The following is a 23,435-nucleotide window of genomic DNA, read 5'->3' as shown; positions in this document are numbered from 1 at the left end:
TCCAACCTTCCCTTTCCCTACCCATCTCTCAGATCCTAACCCCCCACTCCCTTAGCCTTTGCTTAGGGTCCTTTGGCCTTTTCCAGGCAGTGCCCTATTTTTATAGAAATACCAATTTAAAAAACTTGGGCGAGACCTTAGAAAATATCAAGTCCAAACCTTTCATTTGACAAATAAAGAAACCAAGATAGGTAAAAAGATGAAGAGATTGACTCCAAGTTGTACAGGCAACAAGAGAAAAAAAAAAACCTAGAAGGAAAATGGCAATATTCTGGGTCCAGGGTGCATTGTACTATATGTTCTGGACTGGTCTATTCTGTCAACATTTTCCTTCCATGAGCATTCCCCAGTTGTTTATAAGACAATTAAAGTAATCCATACTAAATCACTACTGGAGAAACTAAGCAGCACAGTGTACAATGACAGGTCTGGAATCAGGAAGACCCAGATTTCTAAGTTCAAACACAGCCTCAGACATTCACTAGTTGTGTGGTTACTTGCTGTGCAAATGACTTAACCCTGTTTGCCTCAGTTTCTTCATCTGTAAAATGAGATGAAGAAAGAAATGGCAAACCACTCCAGGATATTTACCAAGAAAATCCCAAATGAGATTACAAAAAAGTTGAACTCAACTGAAACAACTGAACAACAAAAACCAAAGTATTATTATTAGAAATAACTCACATTGGGGTGGACAGTAGATAGAGCTCTGGCCCTGGAGTCAGGAGTACCTGAGTTCAAATCCAGGCTCAGACACATAATAATTGCACAGATGTGTGGCCTTGGGCAAGCCACTTAATCCCACTGCCTTGCAAAAAGCTAAAAGAAATTAAAAAAAGGAAATAAATCATATTTATGACCAATAAAGCTTTCTTCTCAGACATTTAACAGTGTAAAATGCTTAACAAAAAACAAAGACTCTCTAATAGTAGAATTCCTGGCTCATAGGAAAGGGTTCTTAACTTTATTTTGTGTCATGATCCTTTTGTGTCATGATACCTTCTCAGACAAATGTTATAAAATACATAAAATAATAGGCACAGAATTACAAAAGAAATCAATTATACTACAAATTTTTAAAACTTCATGGAAGACAGGTCAAGAAGGAGAAGTATTTTAGGGTAGGGAGAGTAGGCTTTCCCAGCATTCTGGGAAGTTCCTGCTTCTTTTATAGCTGAGATCCATCAGCATTGTGTATTCACTGAAGACAATGAAAGTCATTGGAATCAGTTATCCCCGAATCTGTTGCAAGAAATCGGCATGTTTTACATGAAGAGGAGAAGATTTTGGATAGAGGTGGGCTTGGCAGCTATGTGACACAGTAGGTCTAGCCTCATCTTCATGAATTTGAATCCAATTTTAAATACTTAGGACAAGTCACTTAGGTCTGTTTGCCTCAGTTTCCTCATCTGTAAAATGAGTGGAGGAGGAATTGATAAATCAACCCAGTGTCTTTGCCAAGAAAACCCCAAATGAGTTGGATAAAGAGTCAGATGTGACTGGAATGAATGAACAGCAACAACAGGGGTAGGGACATAAAAGTTCCTTTAAGCGTATGAAGGGCCATCATCTAGAATCAAAATTATATTTATTCTACTTGATCCTAGAGGGGAAAAACCAGGATCAAAGGGTAAAAACTATAAGAAGCAGATTTATGTTGGATTTAAAGAAAAATTAATTAACAATTTGCTGCTGTATAAAAGTGGAATGAATTTTTATCACTGAAAGGAAAGTGGGAGATTGTCATAACAGGAATGCTTTTTTCAAGGATAAGATAGATGGGATAGTTAAAAGACCCCTCCCAGTTCTGAGATGTGGGAATTTGAGTATGGCTTCCATATTTAGTCTCATTTCTTTATAATCACTCCCTTATGTAATAATTTTTAAAAAAGGAACAAACATGCCATTTCTCAAAAAATTCTCCCTACTTCTAATTTGTCAGTAAACTAGGTTGGCAAAATATAATTTCTCTGTCATTATTGTATTTGAGGAGGGTGTGTAGTGTGTGTGTGTGTGTGTGTGTGTGTGTGTGTGTGTGTGTGTGTGTGTGTGATCTCTCATCCCACTGGATGAGTTTTTCTCCTAGACTACTCTTTTTCCATGCCCACCACAACTTTTCTGTCATTTCATTTGTCATTAGCAGTGACATCCCCAGGTTCAATTAGAAAATGGTTTGACAAAAACTCCTCTCTGGCTTAGGTATTCTCTAATGAGACTCTTCCATGGATCCAAAAATCTTGATGCATTGTGGAGAATAATATAAAGGTCTTGACTCTGTGGGCTGTGGAGTCGGAACATCCCATATGGTATGATCAGCCAGGATACAATGAGCTCAAATTCCCTTCTGAGTCACTTAGAGTAATGGGAGAATTAATTGTGTGTCCCTAAGGCTTATCAGGGCAGTGTGATGTTGCTACACAGCAAACTGGAACCCTAACTGCTGCTCCCTCTAATTGTTCTTTTCTTTCTCTGTTGCAGAGGGAAGTCCTGCAGGACCATTACTTTTGAACAATTTAAAGAAGCTCTGGAAGAACTCTCAAAGAAACGATTTAAAGATAAGAGCAATGAGGAGGCGATCCAGGAGATACACAAACTCATTGAAGGAAAAGCACCGATAATATCGGGAGTGACGGTATAGCATCACATTTCAGGGTTGACTTCAAGGCCTTTACCTTGGGGAGGAGGGGGTGGCTCCCCTCCAACTGTCCTTGGGATGTGGAGTGGAGAGAAGTAGCCAGGAGGAAAGGGCTTGCTCTCATGTTACAATTCTGAGGGGCTGGAGTGGAGGAGGAGGAAGGGAACTAAGCAAGAAGGAAAAAGGGGGAAATAGATATGAAGGAGGAGATGCACTAAAGGACTGATGAGGGGCAGTGCTCATTCACTTGACATTGTCTGGGCAAGACAGATGGGTTCCTCCGAAGAGGAAGGAAAAATCCTTTTATATCCCCTATCCAATACCTCTCTTTTTACTAATCAAATATAACTGAAAATCTACCTTTCACCAGCTTTATCCTTTGCTATAATGTCTTTGGGAAGAGTAATTTCCAAATTCTTTTAGGCACTGACAACTCAGTGCAAATGAGTAGTATTAGATCCTTTTCTGGGAGCAACTTTGTAAAATAAGCAGTTAAAAAGGCATGACCTTGAGTATCAAACAAAAGAAAAAGAAAGATTCTAAGGATGGTGATGAAGACAACCTAGACATGGCAATTTTACACTATCCTTCATATCAGAAGACAAGGAGGGAGTTTCAATTCAAACCCTAGGAGCTGATGTAATAATCGATAAACTACTAACCTAACCTCTTCACTTTATATGTATATATATATATATACATATATATATATATATGTATATATATATATATAAAGAGAGAGAGACAGAGAGAGAGAGAGAGAGAGAGAGAAATTGAGGCACAGAGAAATTAGATAACATGTCCAGAGTTGAACAGTTTATAAGTATTTGAGGTAGAATTCAAACCTATCCAGCTATACCACTAATTCTCAATGTGATCTGTGGACCTTTGGAACCTCCTGAGACCCTTTTAAGGGACTTGAAAGGCAAAACAATTTGTATATAATATTTAAGATTTTAATTTCTAACATGTGACTACTGATAGATATAACATATATAAACAAGTGGTCTTTGAGGGGTCCTCAATAATTTTGAAGAGTGTAAAAAGGTCCTAAGTCCCAAAAGTTGAGAATCATTGCACTATACCTTGGTGTTTAATGATACTACTGTTAGAATGTCTAAGAAAAGATTGGGTCCAAAAAGGTTAAATCTCTATGGATTTGGGGCAGGTTAGGTAGTCATTTCATAGAACCCTTGAATTCTGAACAAGATTTAAATAAAGTATTTGTCTTAAGATTAGATTTCTTGACCATGTTACCAATATAGCAGTAAATTTCACTGTTGAGTTTTCCATGTCTTGGCTTCTTTACCCTGACTCCCCCCCCCCCCCCGACACACACACACACACTTAAACTAGGTCCATTTGGACTGTCACAGGGGTCTTCTAAAATTCAGAAGCTGGAGGAGTAACAAAATTGTTAAAAATCGAAGTGGGTTAAAATTTTGTGAGATAATGAGTTCTCCATCACTGGAAGTGTTTAAGGGAGAGACTCAGTGACCATCTGTTAGAGATGTTGTGGGAGGTATAACAAGTTTAAGATTTACAAAAGACTTTTTTGTCCTAATTTCCTTTGAGTCTCACAACAGCCTTGTAAAGTAGGTGGGGTATGGTTACTATCCCCATTTGCAGATGAGGAAATTGAGATTGAAAGACTAAGTGAACTTGCTCAAGGTCACACAGGTCATTAATGACAGAGTTTGGATAAGAACCCAGATCTTCCTCCTACCCTCATGTTTTTTTTTCTTCATTCCATAAAATGTCTTTCAAGAAATCTCGAGGATTCATCTGAAACTTGTAGAGTGGGAAAAACCTGGTCAGTGTTCACAATTCAAAGCATTCAAAACTCCATATGGTTTGTTTTGCTATATAGCCATACACTATGGCCAACTGGAACCCAGCCTAGAATGAATTCAAAATAAAGGATTCAGAATTAATGTAAAAGTGTGCTTATGATTAGTACAAACTTTTGAGAGTGAAATGTTTTTGCAGTAAGTTGTATTAGTTAAATATGACAAGAAACAAAAGTGTCTCCTCCTTTAAGGAGATTTCTCAGAACCCACAGGTGTAAAATGATGCCCCTCTCATCAAAGTTGTATTTTCTTTCTTGAATCTTTTTTGTGATCATAGTCTTCTTGGTAGTTCAGTTGGTATGGGATAGAGCATTAAACTGAGAATCAGGAAAACAGTTTGAATTCTACTTCAGTTAAGTGTGTGACCCTGGATAAGTCCCTTAACTTTTTTCTGCCTCAGTTTCATCATCTGTAAAATAGGGCAAATACTAGAAACTCATAGTGTTGTTGTAAGTATCAAATGAGAGAACATAAGTAAAGTGCTTTTAAAATTTCAATGTATTGGGGCAACTAGGTGGCACAGTGGATAGAGCACTGGCCCTGAAGTCAAGAGTACCTGAGTTCAAAGGATTTGATACTTAATAATTACCTAGCTGTGTGACCTTGGGCAAGCCACTTAATCCCACTGCCTTGCAAAAAAAAATTTCAAAGTATTCTATAAATGCAGGCTCTTGTTGATACTATTGTTATATATTTTTGAACTTCCAACAGATTTTTAACTCTTAGAACAGAGGTTTTTAAACTTATTTTTTAATTTTATGTATTCCTTTGGCTATTTGGTGAAGCCTGTGGACCCCTAGCATTATAAAGAAAAACAATTATATTAGAATAGTCATAAAAAAATTTTTTTAACTTCATTGACCCTAGGTTAAGAACCTCCATCCTGGAAAGGAAGGACTGGACTGCAAATTTTTGTAACTCCATTAATGAGCACAGTGCCTTAGTATATGTTTAAATTGTTCTCTTTAAAATGAAATGATTATTTTACATCTTTCCTTTTTTTCCCTCTCTCTGCTTCTCTTCTCCTTTACATTCCTGGTCAACCTTCCTGCATCGCCACTACAGAAAGCCATCTCCTCTCCAACTGTGTCACGACTGACAGACACCACCAAATTCACTGGATCCCACAAGGAGAGGTTTGATCCATCTGGCAAGGGAAAGGGCAAGGCGGGGAGAGTGGACTTGGTGGATGAGTCAGGCTATGTTCCTGGATATAAGCATGCGGGCACATACGACCATAAAGTCCAAGGAGGGAAATAGGCATCCTCTATGGAGAACAAACAAGCATTGTCTGGATAGCGATGGCACACTGTTCAGGTTGGCATGAAGGCGAAGGTGATGATGTTGGAAATCGTTTTCAGGAACTGGAACTTATTCTACCACCTGCTGAGGTCCTCACAGCACAAGGCAACACTTCTTTACATTCCTCATGTTTAACGTGGGCAAAAGCAAAGGGGAAAAAAAATGAGTCTCTGAGCTATAGGCAAGAAAACCAAATGGAAAGGTCTTTTTTTTTTCTTTCTGATCCACACCATATCAGCACAAAGAGGCTAAAAACATTCCCAAATGTTCAGTGTTGCTTCAGGGGTGAGAGAGGGTCTTCCTTTGGAGTGTTCTCCTGACCTGCTTCATGTCTGGCAGAACATCTTTCAGAAGAATATTTCCCACGTGAGTGGGGTGGGGTCTGGCCATGCCCTTTATCATGAGTCCACTCTGCCCTCAGAGACAAAATGCTGAGCATTAAACTGGGAAGTAAATGGCTGTTTTTTTTTCCCCAAAGAACCTTCCACAAATCCATATTTAAGCCAGAGACATGTAGTTCCTGGATGATTAGTATGTGAGCATAAAGTGGCCTCTTCCCCTTCTGTGAACCATATCTACTTAAATCCAAATCACCAACAAGTATCAGGATCCACATAGCAAGGCTGGGGGAGGGGGAAAGGGGGAGGCTAGAGGCAATGAGAGCGAATCTACTAACTAGAACATATAAACACAACTAAATTAAACCTTAGGCAAATAAAAACAAGATTAAAGGTTGGCCACAATTAGTTTCTAGGCTTACACTGCCACATAGTGGTGTGAAGGGCATAGGAAATCTCAACTACATTAATAAGCAAAAGCTAATAAAGCTAACACTGCCTAGAGATTGTGCCCAGAATCTGGCTTGCACTACCATGTGCTGTCTGCACAGGGCCCAGGAGCCTAGTCCATGCAAGCACAACTCCGCACATTAACAAGGTATTGGCTTATTTGCTAGTTCTGAGGTAATGAAGTTTGAAATCTCAAATAAAAAGGTCAAACAAATGGGAAGAAAGTCTTCTGAAGTAGGACAAAAAAAACCTTCCCAGTTTACAAAATGCTATTCATACCTTCTTCACCTCTCCTCCCTCTCCAGAGTTGCAGAAAAATGACTTGATTTTGAAGTGAAAGTCTTATATTTATGAAGTCCATGGGCAATTTATGAAAGGCATTGTTCTCTATGTATCATAGAGTGCTCATTTCATATTACTTAAATCAAAAAAAAGAGTTTCAGCCATTGTAATGGCTTTTATGTTTTATATCCTGCAAGCAGAAGTTCAGAACAAATCCATTATTTGTCACTGCTTTTCCCTGTTTTGAAAGTAAAACCAATATGTCATTAAGTCCAAAACATGCAATGAAAATGAGTTATTTTTTTTTTAGCCTGGGTTGCAGTTGACCATTTAAAGCTTTGCTTTTCCTTTTGTGAAATGGAGTTTAACTTTAATAATATGTAACTTTGGCTATTAAAATTTAATCAATTTTACAGTCTCTCTCTGTTTGTCCCCTTTCCCATTTTGGATTCAGTACAGATTTTAGAAGTATCTTTCAGAGTAAAATCAGGATAGGATTATGTATGCTTTGCACACAAAATCAATAATTCCATCTGGTATTGACAATACCCAGCTAGAATCAATTTCCTCCCCTTTTAAAAAAATTTTGAGTAGTCTTTTACTCTTTTTTTAAAACAGTAATTTACTATTAACTGACTTTCCCTTGGAAGCCTCCTTTATAAACTTGACCTTCCCTGAACTCTTCCAATCCCTAACAGGACATGAAACCAAAACAACAAAAATAAACAAAGGAAAGAAGTCTCTCTTAGGCCCCAGATTTTTGTTTGGATTTTGTTTTGTGTTTGCAGGAAAAGAGAAACACAACCATGAGTCCATTTTTTCAGAAGGCACTGGGGACTATCTTGTGCTAGAATTTCCCAAGCCTTTGCCATCACTGTATCTTTTCAGGTTTCTTGAAGTTTCCAAGATATTTTTGTGGAGCTATGACAAGTCTTAACATTGTTGCTGTTGTTGTTATTGTCTTTGTAATCTTATATTAAACAGGGTCCCTGCATCATTCACAAACCATAAAAGAAGTGTCTACAAACATTTCCATCTGTACCCATGCTCAATAGTTGTAGCTGAGTTAAATTAGTATTACATTTGCCAATTTGTTCAACATACATATTTGTTTAGGTCTCAGGAAGCTTTACTTTGTATTCAACACCGTTTTAGTCATGGGAATATTTATACTTTTATATAAGATGTGAGTGTAGGTTTTGCTATGAGCTGAGTATCATTTTGAGCCTTAGATAAGTAGTAGAGCTAGGCCTCCCAAGAGTGAATTTACTCACTTGCTAGTCAAGCATAAGGGCAGGGAAAGCTTTGGAATGCTTCTCAGCCACCCATCCTAAAGCTTGGGAGCCTAAAACATAAACTCCTTGTCTTCTGTTGTTGGTGCTTTTTTTTTTTCCTTCTAAATTCAGACTGAGCACTGAACACCTCATGATGCAAGGGTCCTGCTTCTTCATCAACAAAGGAAACGTTAGCCAGTAGCATGTAAGGAATATTTTGCTTTTGAAAATGGATGGTTTCTAGATTGTGTCCTATTTCATTTCCACATATGATGGAAAGATTTCCTGTCCCAGTCTTCCCATAATTACCACTTAAAACAATACATCCATTAACATTATTCATTCATTTCACTCATTCTTTCATTCACTAGTTCAACAAAATTTTGTTATATGTCTACTATGTGTAATACTAGGGGAGTTGTAAAGCTATATGATGTCCCTGCACTCCTAAGGGTCACAGATTAGAAGGGGAGGCATGAAGGAAGCACAGTCTCTTACACTATGAGATAAACAACTTCTGCCCAGAATTAGAATACTGAGTTAATTGATTCACACAGTGCATTATGCCTAGGCAACTAAATTATGCTAATTAAGTTTTGCCCCTCTTGGCTTTGCTTTAGTTTGTGGTCCTAGGACTTGGGAATCCAGCCTCCAGGTGAGGTCTGCTTCCCACTCAGGTTTAGCCCAGAGGCTGGCAGTTTAGTCTCTTTTTTCCAGCTAAAAGAGTAATTCTTCATTTTCAGAAAAAAGAGCTTCTGAAAGCACCTGCTCAAAAAAAGCCAATGCAAATTCCTAGGTGTTTTAGCCTGGCTGAGGTGAGGCAGGACATAAAACAAAGATTTCTTAGCCATTTCCCCAGCATTTTGATGGTCTTACAAAAACCCAAAGGAAATGAGCCAGAAGTTTATCAGTTAGCAAAGAATTCCTTGGATTGAGATAAGTTATACTCACAGGAACAGAGATATAGAAATGGAAGGGACCTTTGAGGTCATCATGTCATTTTACAGATGATGAAACTGAGACTGAGGGAAGTGAAGTGGCCTGTCCATTGTTCACATAGTGTCAAAGGTAGGGTTTGAACCTGAGTTTTCTTGATTCCAAGTCAGTAATCTTGACCACAGAGTGAAGTGAAATTCAGGACAACTCTAAGAATAATTAGTAGCAAGGGGAGCTGGAGCACTTTCTTGAATTTTCAGGTTTTTTCTGTTTAAAGTGAGGCCTGAGAGACCTGCATTACCTTTGGTAAGGCCTGTGCCTGAGGCTGCCAAAGAACAAAGACCCACAACTCTATAATGGCCTTTTATAGTATGTGTTAAGAGATGGGACATGCCACCTGTTCCATGTAAAACATGAGCCTCTCTTCTTCCTTTAAATACCATGATGTCACAAATAGACTCTGAGCTCAAAAGTTTACAAAAGCCCTACCTAACTTTCGTGTCAAAGGAAATATCAATTAAGGTATCTTCCCTTTCCAAATGGATGGGGAATGGGAGGGGGCTGGGGTACTGTGACGGCAGTGCCACCATTGGTGCTTTGATATACCCTATTTTATTGACCCTGTTCTTAAATTACAGTAACTGACTGGTATCTCACACACAAATATATAGAATGTGAACTATGGACGTTCTACAAATGCTATGGATCAGTTGGAACCAATGACAAAACACAGCCTGGGGACTTGGAAATGCAGCTGTTTTCATTATAAAGTAACTGATGAAACATCTGGATCTGGATTGGATGCATCATTTGGCCTTTACAAGCCAACAGTATCTTCTTCAAATGCAAGAAATCCTCTACTGACATTTTACATTTGATTTCCAAGGCCCTCTTTCCTGAAGAATCTAAGAGTCTAGTTTAAGAGACTGAAGGGATCTTTTTACCTTAGATGATGAAGAGCTGAAGTTAAATGGAGGTTTCAGACTTTAGTAGCTATTTGTAGACATGAAGACAAGTTCTCCCTGCTTCCAATGAGAGTTCAAATAAGAAAAATATCTTTCCCTTTTCTTTTCTCATAGGTCTGGACCTACATGTAAAGAGCATCTCTAGGGGAGAGCTAATTACTTCCTGAAAAATGCTTTTGCAAAAATCCAGAAAACTGTTGGTAGCAGCATTTTAATATGCAAGTGCAATAAAGAACCTCAATTCACCTATTTTTAACTCCATCTCTCAAACTTTCTCCTATGCTAAACTTTCTCCAGTGGCTAAATCAATTCCTTCTGATTGGAATGACATACCCTTGGTAATCTGAAGAGAAACCCAAATTGGGGCATAGAAGATAATCATGTGAATATAGGCCCACTTTGGAAAAAACGAAATAGTCCTCTCTGCATTCTCTTAGATTTGTCAACATCCTATGGGGATAGGATTTGATCTTTACATAGGCAAGTTTCTCCCCCCCAGCCAGGATCTGTATAACAGCCAACGGAAAAAACCTTCCAGGATATCAAGATTCAATCCATTAAATAAATTATGCTTCTCAATGCATAAGGTCTTTTTGCCTCCTCAAAAGTGAACTGATCTTGGGGACTGGGTGAGGAAATTAAGCAATACATACCACCAGGCACCCCCTAGAGAATTTTATAAAATAGAAACAAATTCATTTTCTAAAAGTCTTTCATAAGAAAGCCTCAAGTATATTTCCTTACCTAGGGAAAAACATTCCTTTCATTGGCTCCCATCTAAAATCCCATTGGATTTTAAAATGCCACATGAATAATAGAGCAAAGGAGTCAATGGCAAAAGTATGATCAAGTGAAAAAACATGAAAAATTATGGAGATGACTCTCTTATACTATTCAGCTACATTTTACTATACTATCCCAAAATTATTCAAGAATTGTTACAGCAAAGTGAAGAAGATATACCTTTTGATGTCCTTTGCAATTCTGTTATCTCACCTGTACTACAAATAGCATGTACCTTCTCATACCATGGGATGCCAAGAACTTGTGTTTTGTCTTTTCATTCCTGCCTGAGAATGACAAGTAGCACTAAGGAGTAGGTGTGTTGGATTTCTGTTCAACAAGCAATTGGTGAATCATCTCTTTCTACAGTCTTTATGACCTGTTCACATTCAACCACAGACATATTCTTCTGGGCTTTGTGATTATTTCTTTTGGTCTAGTACTAAGATACAGGTTCTGATTCCATTCCATTCATTCATTCATTATGGTTTTTGATTAAGTTGATTTCCAGGCTCCTCATTGTCTTGGTTTAGATAGTTCTCATTAAAGTTTTAATGATTACATGTTATCATGGATAAGGAATGGACTTGGAGTCAGAAAGACCTGCATTCCTCTCAAACATTTACTAGCTGTGTGGGAAATTAGGTGATAAAGTGAATAGGGTTCTGGACCTGGAGTCAGGAAGACATGAATTCAAATCCAGCCTCAGACACTTAGTAGCTGTGTGACACTGGGCAAGACACTTAATCCTTTTTTGCCTCAGTTTCCTCATCTGTAAAATAAGCTGGAGAGAGAGATGGCAAACCACTCTAGTATCTTTGCCAAGAAAACCCCAAAAGGGTCATAAAAAATCAGACATGTCAGCAGATAAATAAGCAAATTAAACAACCAACTGTGTAACTTTGGCCAAGTCTCAACTTCCGGGCTCTGCTTTTTTCACCTTTAAAATCAGGGGGTCGAATACTATACCATCTAAGGTCCCACCTAGCTTTAAATCTTTAAGATTCTATGGCTGTAAAATAAGATTCATCTTATTCCTGGGCAATAGGCCTGGCATTTCTGACTACCCTTAATTCAGTGTGGTCACAGAGACAAGTTATGGTGAACAGGATAGAATATGCATGGCTGAAATGACATTTTACCAGTTGAACAAATACCCTGGGGGGGGGGGGGGCGGGGATATGAGAATGTCTATAGATGTAGGCTTTAATTCTTCTAAACTGAGTATTTCAGCAGTTTGCCTACCAGACCAAATTCTCCATTTGAATACATACAAGCCTTTCTTTGTTCATGAGTAGATGAAGATAGAACTATATCTTTCCTTTAAAAAATCATTTTTTTAAATCCAAAAAGCTATGGGAATATAGGCTCATTTGCCTATTTCATCATTTATCTGCAACCAAGGGGGTGGTAAATATTAGTAATTCTACTGAGCATCACAATATAGAGACCATTTAAATGTCCTAGTTAGTTGGTCAATGGGCTTGTATTAAACAAAGAACCTTTGCTTGGATTTGGAGTCTATGCCCCTAAAACATGTCTGTGTATTATCCTCAGTTCAGTTTCTGGATACTGTATATAGCATATAACCTGAATGTTTGCCTTTCTTGCATGGTTTATGCAATGCCAATTTAGCTTTTCTTAACCAAGGTTAAATGATTAAACATTTCTTAGTTAGGGTGTGGGATGGGGGGAGGGTTCTATACAGTTTACACCCTGAGAACACTCACCTTAAAGACAAGAACAATTTCTGTCATGGAAAGGGAGTGTATTGAAGGGTATCTTAGCCTCAAGAGAGAAAGGTAGGAGGAGGTTGTTTCATGACGCTGATCATAAAAAATTATTTATATTTCTATTTAATCTCTACTTAAGATAATGGTCAATGCAGAGGAGATAGGTTTAGTAGAGAGGTACCAAAATCCAAATTCTAATTATACTATAAATATAAAATGTTATAGCAAGAATTATATATTTATACAAGAGTATTTTTCAAATGTTTTAATGCCTTTAGTCTTTGAAGTTTTGGACAGATGAATATGATAACAATGCCAAGAAATCAGAACATAAGCAGCATGGAAAGTTTGTCATCAAATGTAGTTGTTTTTTAGTCTCCAGATTCCCTGACTAATGGCTGGCTGTCTTGTGTTGATCCACCACTATAGGTCAGGTTCAGATATAACATCCTGATAATCAATGCCTGGATTGCATGAACCTGGGCATGCCAATTTTCTCTTCAGCAGCTCAGGATCCAGCTTCCTGGATTAGAATTTGTTAACCCTTAAGGTGCCTAGCTGAAAAGTTTAAATGGCTGTTAGGTTTGTCTTCCTTGAGGTAAATGTATCAATTGCTTCAATGAACTTTACCCAATCCTACATCCTAACTCCAACCAAAAAACTGTTGTGTGCTTTCTTTGATACCTTGTCTCTTGCAGTGTTGAATATAGCATCTTAGGTCAGCTCTACTGTGAAGTTTTCAATCTACTTAAAGAGTCTTGGGGGTTGGGGGAGAATACAGAATTAAACTTGTAAAGTTGTTTTCTATTTACTTACTACTGAATGCTTGCTTAAATTTTGCAAGTAAACGGCTTAGTTTTTTAGGATGGGTATTCCTCAATCTGGACTGTAGTGGCTAATGAGCACATGGGCATTGGTGCTTAACTTTCTAGATTGTGGCAGTCAGATATCTTCTAGAGAAACTGAAGGGTCTGATCCAAAGGCATTGGTGGGCTTCCATCTTGAACATGAGGGGCCTGGTGAAGGGCAAGCACAACTGGAGGCATTGTATTGAACTCTGACCACTCTTCATTGAACTGCCATCTTATCTGTATGCTTTTGGGGATAGGGGTGGGGAGGGGAAAGAAAACTTAAAAGAAACTTGAAAGGGATCACATACTACTAGTTTGTACTAAGTTTTTCAGGAAAGGGAAACAAATTTATATATATATATATGTGATATATTTTTACACTGTTTTATTAATGCTAGAAAGTATTAAATGTTTCACATTATCTGTATGATAAAAGTCAAGACAATATTATGGACATTGAAACTTTGTAAGGTGGTTGTCACTAACTTCTAAAACTGTATTAAATCGTGAATAAGCTATGATGTCAAAATAAGCATTGCTTTTCTTGATATATAGCCCTCTGGATAGCCAAGCAAAGTAAGTCTGAAGTTCCAATGTAGCCATTGTCTGACTAGAAAAGGCTTGGCTTGCAAACCTTTAATATAATGTATAGTGTTATGTAAGTTGTATATTCTGGAGGATTGCAACACATGGTGTATGTTTTTGCTGTTGATTGTATACAATATTTGTTCAGTTGGTAAAGTGATTAATAAATGTGCTAAAATATGGGACTGTTTTCCATCTTTGAAACAAATGAATCTCAATGCCATCCCCATCTTATAAGCAAACTATGTAAAAGTCAGTATTATTTATGTAATAAGCAATTAAAAATTCTTCCACCCTGCTCTGGAATCAGAAGGATAAAGTAACTTGTCAAGCTACTTGATGAGCTTCCAGCTGAATCCCTTGAGATTTCTACCCAACTTTAGAAAGTGGAGTACCTTCTGTCCTCTTATTTTCATATCTAAATTTAAGTTGTTAATTTCTTATTAATACATATCAATCAATATAGCAAGCAAGAAATATTAAGTGCCCAATGGCAATACAAAGACGTAAGTGAAACACTCCCTGCTCTAAGAAGTCTTGCACTCTAATAAGGAAGACACATATACATATATAAAATATACAAAATAAATGAAAAATGGCAGATCAAGTCAGGAAGTCACTATCTATTGGGGGACTCAGGAAAGGCTATGTGAAGAAGGTAGTCCTTCAATTGATCTCAGTTAAGGAATCCTAGGAGGCATAATGAAGAAGAAATAAGTGCTTTCATAAGCTTCTCAACTTTTGGAAACAATTTGTAGGTGAAATATTGTTTTGCCTTTATAATAGGAATATGTCTCTTCTTAATCAATCCATCTTTCTATTTGTAATAAACTATAGCTATGAGATAGTGGAAAGAGCAATGGACTCTGAGTTAAGATTCAAGTTTTTCACTCTCCCCATTTAGATTCCAAGGGGATAGTCCCATTCTTTAAAAAAAGTCCAGTTAAGAGGGGAGGGGTCTAGAATTAAGGATGTTTGGGAGGGATATGGGGGCATTTTTGCTTAATGTACCTAAGACTTAAGCTAGGTCATCTCCCAGTCAGAAGAATCTTTGGAACTAGGTCATATTCAGGAATGGTCTGAAAATTCAAAGCTGGAGAAGATTATATAGAACTAAAAAGCTTCTGCATAAGCAAAATTAATGCATCTAGGATAGTAATCAAATGAGGGGAAAATAGCTTGAATCGAATTGGATCAAAAAACTTAGCTAAGAAATTTATAATCCAAGATTTGTAGATAATTAAGATAAACACACAAAACAACTATGAAAATATAAATATATAACATATTCAAAAGCCATTTTCCATTAAGTGTCAAAGAAAATGAACAAGTTACCCAAAAAGAACTTCAAACTATTATTATATCATATTATCATATGAAAGAATCCCTCAAATTACTAATAATAAGAGAAATGCAAATTTAAAAACATCAACCATAAGATTTTACCAGATAATAAAATGGAAAAGATGACAAAAGATAGGAATAATCAATGTGGGGGTGTTATGGGAAGATAGGTACATTAATGAGTCATTGGTGGACTTGTGAATCAGGACAATCATTTTAGAAGGCAATTTTGAATTATGCAAAGTGACTAAAATACCCTTTGATCCAGAAATTCCACTATTAAGCTTATACTCCAAAGAGGTCATTAATTAAGAAGAAAATCCCCATAGAAACCAAACCATTTATAACAGCACTTTTTGTGGCAGCAAAGAATTAGAAGCAATTCAGAGAGGAAATCTATGTGGAGAATAATAGCCAAACAAATTGTGGTTTATGAATGTAATGGAATATCACTGTGCTGCAAGAAATGACAAATATAATAAATACAAAGAAGCCTGGAAAGATTTAGAAGTCTAAAGCAAAGACAGACAAGCAAAGAAAACAATATACACAACAATGTAGATCACAAAACAATCAAAAATTACAAAGAATAAACATAGCACCAAAGAGATATAACAAAGTGACCAAACTTAATTCTTTTCCAAAGATCAGAGGTTGATGAGCATGGTACCAAATATTTTGAGATTTTTTTTTAATGGATTATGTTTTTCTAAAATAATTTTTTGTTTCTTCCTCTTTTTTTCCTTTTAAAAATATTTGAAACAGGATAACACTCTAGGAGGGAGAGGGGAAAGGTTATTGGAGAAATTCCAGTGATATCAAAAAACAAAATATATCAATAACTTTCTTAAAAAAAGAAATTAAGAGGTACATGGGTACTCCAGGCCCTCTAATTTTTAGATTATTAAAATTAAATGACTACAATTTAGATTTTGCAATTTAGAGTTGGTCCACAACTGGTTAGTTTATTTAATTCAGTGAGTAAAAAAATAAATTCTCTAAAATCTCAATCAGAAATGGATTTGTAACTGGTTAAAAAATAGCAAATGAAAAAAGAATAAAGGAAAAACTATCATTAGTATAAGTTATATTGGTTTATAAGCTTACTACAAAATAGTGTGACAAGATAAGTCAATAAAGCTGTCTACAGTGTCAGGCTTCATCAAGAGGTATAGTAGTTAGGACAAAGCTACTTATTGATGATCTGCTCTGGGCAGATATATTTGGGATATGGAGTTCAGTTCTGGATATATTTTAGGAAGACTTTTTGACAAAGTAGAAAGCAATCAGAAAATATCATGACCAGGATTGAGAAGGGACCAAAGACCATACCATAAAATATCAGTTAAAGGAACTGGGGAAGGGAAAGCAAGTGGGATAGTAGCTCATCTTCAAATATCTGAAGAACTGTCAAGTGGGGGAAGGACTAAACTTGTTCTGCTTGGCTCCACAGGGAAGAATCAGGAACAACTGATGTAGCATAAGGAAAATGTGATAGTTGTTAAAGTTATCCAAATTCTAACATGTTACTTCCCAAAATGGTGGATCATTTTTCACTGGAGTTTTGTAAATCCAAGTTGGATGAACATTTTAGGATCACAAATTTAGAGATAGAGGGGGTCTTGTAAATCATCTGTTCTTTACAGTTAAAGGAACCTGAGGTTCACAAAGTTTAAGGGAATGACTCAAGGCCGCCTAAGTAGTCAGTGCAATAACTATTTGAACCTAGATCCTCTGAATCCAAGCCTCTCATTCTTCCTATCACCCACACTGCTTCATTAGTTAGATGTTATAGAAGGGATTCCTAAATAGTTTGGATTAATTTTGTATGACATTCACCATGGAGAATTTATATAAATATATAAGAACAACCACCATTCTGCACTGCAGTTTTCTTGAAAGGACAGAAAATCACTAATAATAAGAGAAATGTATTTAAAGAACAAAAGAAAAATAAAATATTGAAGGTGTTGAGGAAGGAAAATCATTAATTTGTCCAGTTCTCTCAAAAAGACCATTTGGTACTAATCTACAAATAATCTTTGACAAAGCAATGCCATTATTAGACAAATGCCCAAGAATATCAAAGTTAAATGGAAAAGACCCATACATACAAAATTATTTATAGTAGCATTATTTTGTAGCAGTAAAGAATGGGAAACAACTACTCACCTGGAGATTGGTTGAAAAGACTGAGGCATATCAATGTGAAACTTGAAAACATTTTAATGATCTGATATAGAACAAAATAAGCAGAATGAGGATAATTTACATAATGATAACAATAATGTAAAGGAAAATAACTGAAATATTTCAGAATCTTTATCAGTGTCATGAATACTCATATGTTCAGAGGAATAATTATTATTACAATTGCCTTCTAACTATGGGCAAAAATATGATGAACTAATGGTAGAGAATAAAACTTTTTCAGACATTGACAATGTTTAGAATTCTTTGACCAGACTTGACTTAAATGCAGTGATGTGCTCTCTTGGGGTCAGGAGAGGTAGTAGAAAGTGACATAAATTTTTAAAAGAATGAACATCAACACAACCAAAATGCACAAAAGAACATTTTTAAAATTCAAAAAGGATAATAACTAGCTAAATTTATTACAAACATTGTTTAGTATATGCTTTAAAAACTGTATATAACAATAGTTTATCATTCCATATACATTTTTTTTTGTCCTTTTCTCTATGTGTTTAAGATCAGGTTTATAAAAAAAAAAAAAGAAATAGCTGTGGGAAGATAGGAGACAGCAGTAAGTACTTTTCCTAGTATTATTGCATTGTTTTAGGGGCCAAACTGTAAGATGAAAGATTGACACTATCACAGCAACTTTGGTTAAATTCTCAAATTATAAAGTATACGGATTTTCCATAGTGGTGTTGCTAGACCTGCTCCTTTTCAATCCTTTTTTTTTTTTTTAAGATCTTGGTAAAAAGATGACCAGTTTTATAATATCTTGTGACCTCAGGTTTTGTCATCTATATTATGTCTTTGTTAATCATGAGATTATCAAGATAAAAGGGACTTCAGAGAGGTTCTTTCTCATTTTCATGTCAATTCTTAACTTCTTCCCACATTGCTTAGATATCTCCTTGGTAGTAATTCAAGATGACTCTCTTGGGATCATTACTATCTTTGGCTTCCAAATACCCTTGCTAATAATTATATTGCTAATTCAATGATTATAATTATCTTTAGAGTGAGTCCCAAGTATTCTACATCTGTAAATTTTAATATTTTGTTAGGCTTAATTTAGCATGGTGCTAAGAATCAGAGATGATCATCCTGCTATTCTCTGACCTGATCAGTCAACAACTCCAGTTCTGGATACTTTTTTAGGAGGGCATCTGACACAAAACACCAATATGACAAAATAACTCAAAACCATTCAATAAAAGTATCATCAAATAAAAGAACTAGTTATGATTATAGTGGAGAAAGGAAACATTAGGTTTCAAAGAAGACCAATTAAGAATTAATAGAGGGGGCGGCTAGGTGGTATAGTGGATAAAGCACTGGCCCTGGAGTCAGGAGTACCTGGGTTCAAATCTGGTCTCAGACACTTAATAATTACCTAGCTGTGTGGCCTTGGGCAAGCCACTAGCCACTTAACCCCATTGCCTTGCAAAAACTAAAAAAAAAAAAAAAAAAAAAGAATTAATAGAAGCAGAATTCACTCATAAGAACTTCCTAACTATTAGAGTTGTCCAAAAATGGAACATTCTGCCATATTAAATGTTTACATCAGGGAGGAAATTACTGTCCTGGGTAGACCACATGCCCTTTATAAAATGTCCTCTTTCCAATTCATTTGGCTTCATTCTACCACAAATCATTACCATGAAGATATGAAATGAAGATTTTAAATAAAAATTTAATAACATATTTCCATTTCTTTCCAAGCTTTATTCTCCATTACCACATTAAAAATCAAGAAGCAAATTATTTCAAAATTTTGACTCAAGTAACTTAAGAAAAATATCTATTGTATGTGGCATGTTTTGACTCATATATAGAGAACAACTTGATTTAAAGTTTAAAGCTAATTAACATCACTTTTACCAAACTAATAAAACTATTTGCCTTGGGGTAAAGTTTGAATTACAGACAACAGCAGCAAACAAAGTACATAGAGGGGTGGCTAGGTGGCGCAGTGGATAGAGCACCAGCACTGGAGTCAGGAATTCAAATCTGAACTCAAATCTAGTCTCAGACACTTAATAATTACCCAGCTGTGTGGCCTTGGGCAAGCCACTTAACCCCACTATCTTGCAAAAACTTTAACAAAAAAGTACATAGAATTTAGAATTAAAAGACAGCATCATTTTATTCAGAAGGATCTTGAAGCTAAGTGAAATGACTTAACCAAGGCCACACAGTAGTAATTAGTTTGTACTCTAACCTAGATCCATTGCCTCCCAATCTAATACTCTTTCTGTACATTCTTTCTGTCTGATTTCCTTCTAATATACATCTAGACCACATGGATTAGACAATAACTTCACTTTGGTACACAGGTAGAACTAGTTTTTCTAAGTTTTTTATTTTTCCAACTTGCTTCTTCCATATGATCACATAGACCTGCATAGTTTTATTTCTTTCACTGCGAATGAGGTGTCACTGATCATTTATTGCTCTACTTTTGTAACAATGGATAGAAAGAGACCAGATGATTAAAAACCAAGGAACCAAAAAAACCCCCAAATCTGAGGCTGTTCTCCATTTGAACCAATGATAGTCTTATCCACAAACTATCACCAAGGCCAAGAAGTGGCCCTTCCCTTCTTGGATGACTTCTTCCAGGCATTAGCAAACAAGGGAAAGAGGAATTTCCAAAACCAGTTTTAAAGCTTGGGGTCTGGTGTTTGGGAGAAAGAATGTAAGAGAGAAGACACAAGAGCACCAGATTCAAGAGATTACCATCCTGCAAACCTTTACAACTCAGAATGAAAAAATAAGAACTGGAAAGGACAAAAGTTATTCAACCATTTATTTTACAAGTAAGAAAACTGAGGCAAAGAGAAGATACAGTGCCTTGCCCAAGATCACACCCAGCATTATTGCCAAGACTGAGAAGAGAATCACAGTCTCTTGATGCCCTTTCCAAAGATTTTCCCCTTGATGTTGCAAGAAAAGCTCCATTGGAGGAAAGAAAAGTGAAACAGAATTACTTCTAATGCCTCTGCTTTTTGCAGGAACATTTATTTGGGGTGAGGGTGGGGCAGATTATCTGTTCAAACAGTTTTGGAACACTTTTTAAACAAACACAAGGTCTTCAAAAACAGGGCAGTTAGAAAGTGCAGTGGACAGCTGGGCCTGGAGTTAGGAAGACTCAGCTTCCTGAGCTCAAATTTGGCCTCAGACACTTACTAGCTGTTGTGACCTGGGTAAGTCACTTATCTCTTATTTGCCTGTTTCCTCATTATAAAATGAACTAGAGAAGGAAATGGCAAATCACTCCAGTATTTTTGCCAAGAAAACTTCAAATAAAGTGAAGAAAATTTGGATACAACTGAAAAGATTGGAACTACAATAAATAACAAATCATACCTTTAAAATTAAATTCATGATGTACTCAAAATGAAGGTCTATTTTATGATAAATTTGATCTATCTAAAACTAAAATGTCCGCTACAAGCATTAACAAAAAATTAGGTTAAAAATTTTGCCTAAAATGTTTTAAAGCTTTTAAAATTCTAAGGCAAGAAAAATGGTTTACCTAAATGATAAGTTAATGCTTAATATAACCAGCATTTTAGCTTTAGATAAGTCAAATTTATTATAAAGTAAACCTTTGTTTTATGTGTTATCCATTGCATACATCTATATTAGATGAATGCTGAACCCCTCTGGATACCATGTGAAGTACATTTAAGCCTATTTTATAAGAAAATAATAAGAGAGAAATCATGAAATTGGGGGATTGCACTGAATGAGAAGGTGGGAGACCTGAATTCTGGTCTTTGTTCTATCATAATAATTTTAGGAATTCATTTAAATTGTATGAATTTCAGTTTCCTTAGTCATAAAATAAGAACATTGGATTAATTGATTTCAAGTCCTTCAGCTGTAAAATTCCATGGAAAAATTTTTTTTAAATTAATAGATTAGATCATAATTGTTATCTTTGCTTTCCAAATATACTACTGTTACTAGGATCCTGGTCAAGAATGCAACCTCAAAATACAGTGTTTTTGCTATAAGAAAATCCAATCCTCTTGATGTTATAATTTCCCAAAAAGTATTATAGTGAAAAATAGGAGCAGTCTATACAGTTTTATTTGTATTTTCTGAATTATTTTGATTTTAATTAGAAAAATATTTTCTTTTCATTATAGGTTGTTTGTTAAATTTTAAAGATGATTCTAATAATATTTTGAGCCAAATTTTGTTCCTGTAAAAATGGGTCTCTCGTTTGTGGTAATCAAAATTACAGAACTCTAAGTGAAGTTACTATTAAATTTATGAAGCATCATTTTATAACTGAATTTTTAGGACTATATAATATAAATATCTACAAGCTGAGTTTCCTTTGAAGATACTTATTATATTAAATGATAATCACAATTTAATAATTTAGCAGTTTTAGATCACATATAATAAAAGGCTACTCTCTGAATATTTGCTTAATTATTATTGCTCACTCCATCTTAAAAAATTTCACTGCCTGTTCCTTATTTATAGGCTTAGGATTTAGATTTCCTCAGAAGAAAAACTCCTTATTTTTCACTCCCCTTTGAAATTTAAGAAACTTTAAAAAAAAAAGACATATCTCCACACATATAAAATTTCTAAAAAAAAATAAGAAAATAAAATTGTCTTAATTATATCCTTCCTGAACAATTAAATATGAAGTAATGCAAAGATCAGAGGTAAAAATAGTTTTGATATAATTTTAAAATATAAAAATATGGACTGAAGAGCTAAAGAAATTCTCCAATATTAACACAAATATTAACTACTACTGAGATCAGAGTTGTTAAGAGGAAATTGAGACATTGTCTTTTTTAACTCATTATAACTCCAGTGTAACTGTTCAACTTCAGCCCTATGTTGAATCCGGGTCTGAGTGAGTTCTTGCAAAAGATGTTCATTAGAAGAAATCAAAGAACTGCAAGAAAAATAAAGGAAAGAAATTAGTTGGGTTTTTTCCTTCTTTGAAATGATGTGCTTAAAATCTATCCAAAAGCTCCAAAGCATTTCAAAATTACTATCCTTCTCCAAAGTTTTAATCAGTATGGTTCAAAAAATAAAAATTTGTTCATTCTTTTGCTCTACGGAAATGATGCATTAATGGATTCTTAAAAATGAAATAAAAGGAACAAAACCATTTCACTAAGATCATCATTATTCCTACAGCAAAAATAAACCCATTCATCCATGGATCAATAGCACTAAAATCCATGCCACAAGCATTCAAGTGCTTTCTCTTTATAAGGAACCACAGAAATCCATGGGAAGGGTACTGGGATAGCAGCCAGGAAGTATAAGGATAAAGGAACACAAGGTCATTTAAGGAGGGAGAGAGCACTATCAACTGGAAGTGGGCTACATGAGAAAAGACACCACAGAGGAAATGGTACTTGAGATGAAGTAAGGCAAGGATTCTGAGAAGCAGAAATGAGGATCAAATGAATTTCAGGCTTCATGAAGCAACTAATTTTTCATGTTGGTTTCAATGTAGACTACACAAAAGGAAATAATTTGAAATAAGGCAAAAAAAGAAAGATTAGAGCCAGATGGTGAAAGGTCTTAACAACAAGACTGAAGAGACATTAAAAGGGGCAGCTAGGTGGTATAGCAGATAGAGCACCAGCCCTGGAGTGAGGAGGACCTGAATTCAAATTTGGCCTCAGACACTTGATTACCTAGCTGTATGACTTTGGGCAAAGTCACTTAACCCCACTGCCTTGCAAAAAACAAAACAAAACAAAACAAAAAAAGAATCACTATCCACAATTTGGAGCCAGTTTATGAGCAAGGAAATAAAATGGTCAAAATAAGTTCTATAGTTAAATTCAGATCATGTGGGTCTGAAATATGTTTCTGCCACTAACTACATATGTAAACTTTAGTAAAATACTTAATCTTT

General features: G+C 35.7%; 2 protein-coding genes across 2 annotated transcripts in view; one reads left to right on the top strand and one right to left on the bottom strand.

Annotated features, from left to right (window-relative positions):
- The window catches only part of TPPP (tubulin polymerization promoting protein), a 139,829-nt gene extending 118,555 nt beyond the window's left edge, over nt 1-21,274 (top strand). Inside the window, exons 3-4 of the mRNA XM_074200923.1 lie at nt 2,479-2,632; nt 5,551-21,274. Coding sequence (XP_074057024.1) covers nt 2,479-2,632; nt 5,551-5,745 — 349 coding nt within the window. The 3' untranslated portion in view covers nt 5,746-21,274. The remainder of the gene's footprint in view (nt 1-2,478; nt 2,633-5,550) is intronic.
- Nucleotides 17,596-23,435, bottom strand: part of CEP72 (centrosomal protein 72) — an 80,695-nt gene continuing 74,855 nt past the window's right edge. Inside the window, exon 12 of the mRNA XM_074200922.1 lies at nt 17,596-22,454. Coding sequence (XP_074057023.1) covers nt 22,298-22,454 — 157 coding nt within the window. The 3' untranslated portion in view covers nt 17,596-22,297. The remainder of the gene's footprint in view (nt 22,455-23,435) is intronic.

This window comes from Macrotis lagotis, chromosome X (assembly GCF_037893015.1).
Source record: "Macrotis lagotis isolate mMagLag1 chromosome X, bilby.v1.9.chrom.fasta, whole genome shotgun sequence".
Lineage (NCBI taxonomy): Eukaryota > Metazoa > Chordata > Mammalia > Peramelemorphia > Peramelidae > Macrotis > Macrotis lagotis.
Note: the sequence above shows the minus strand (reverse complement) of the source record. Positions and strands in the feature narration are given on the sequence as shown.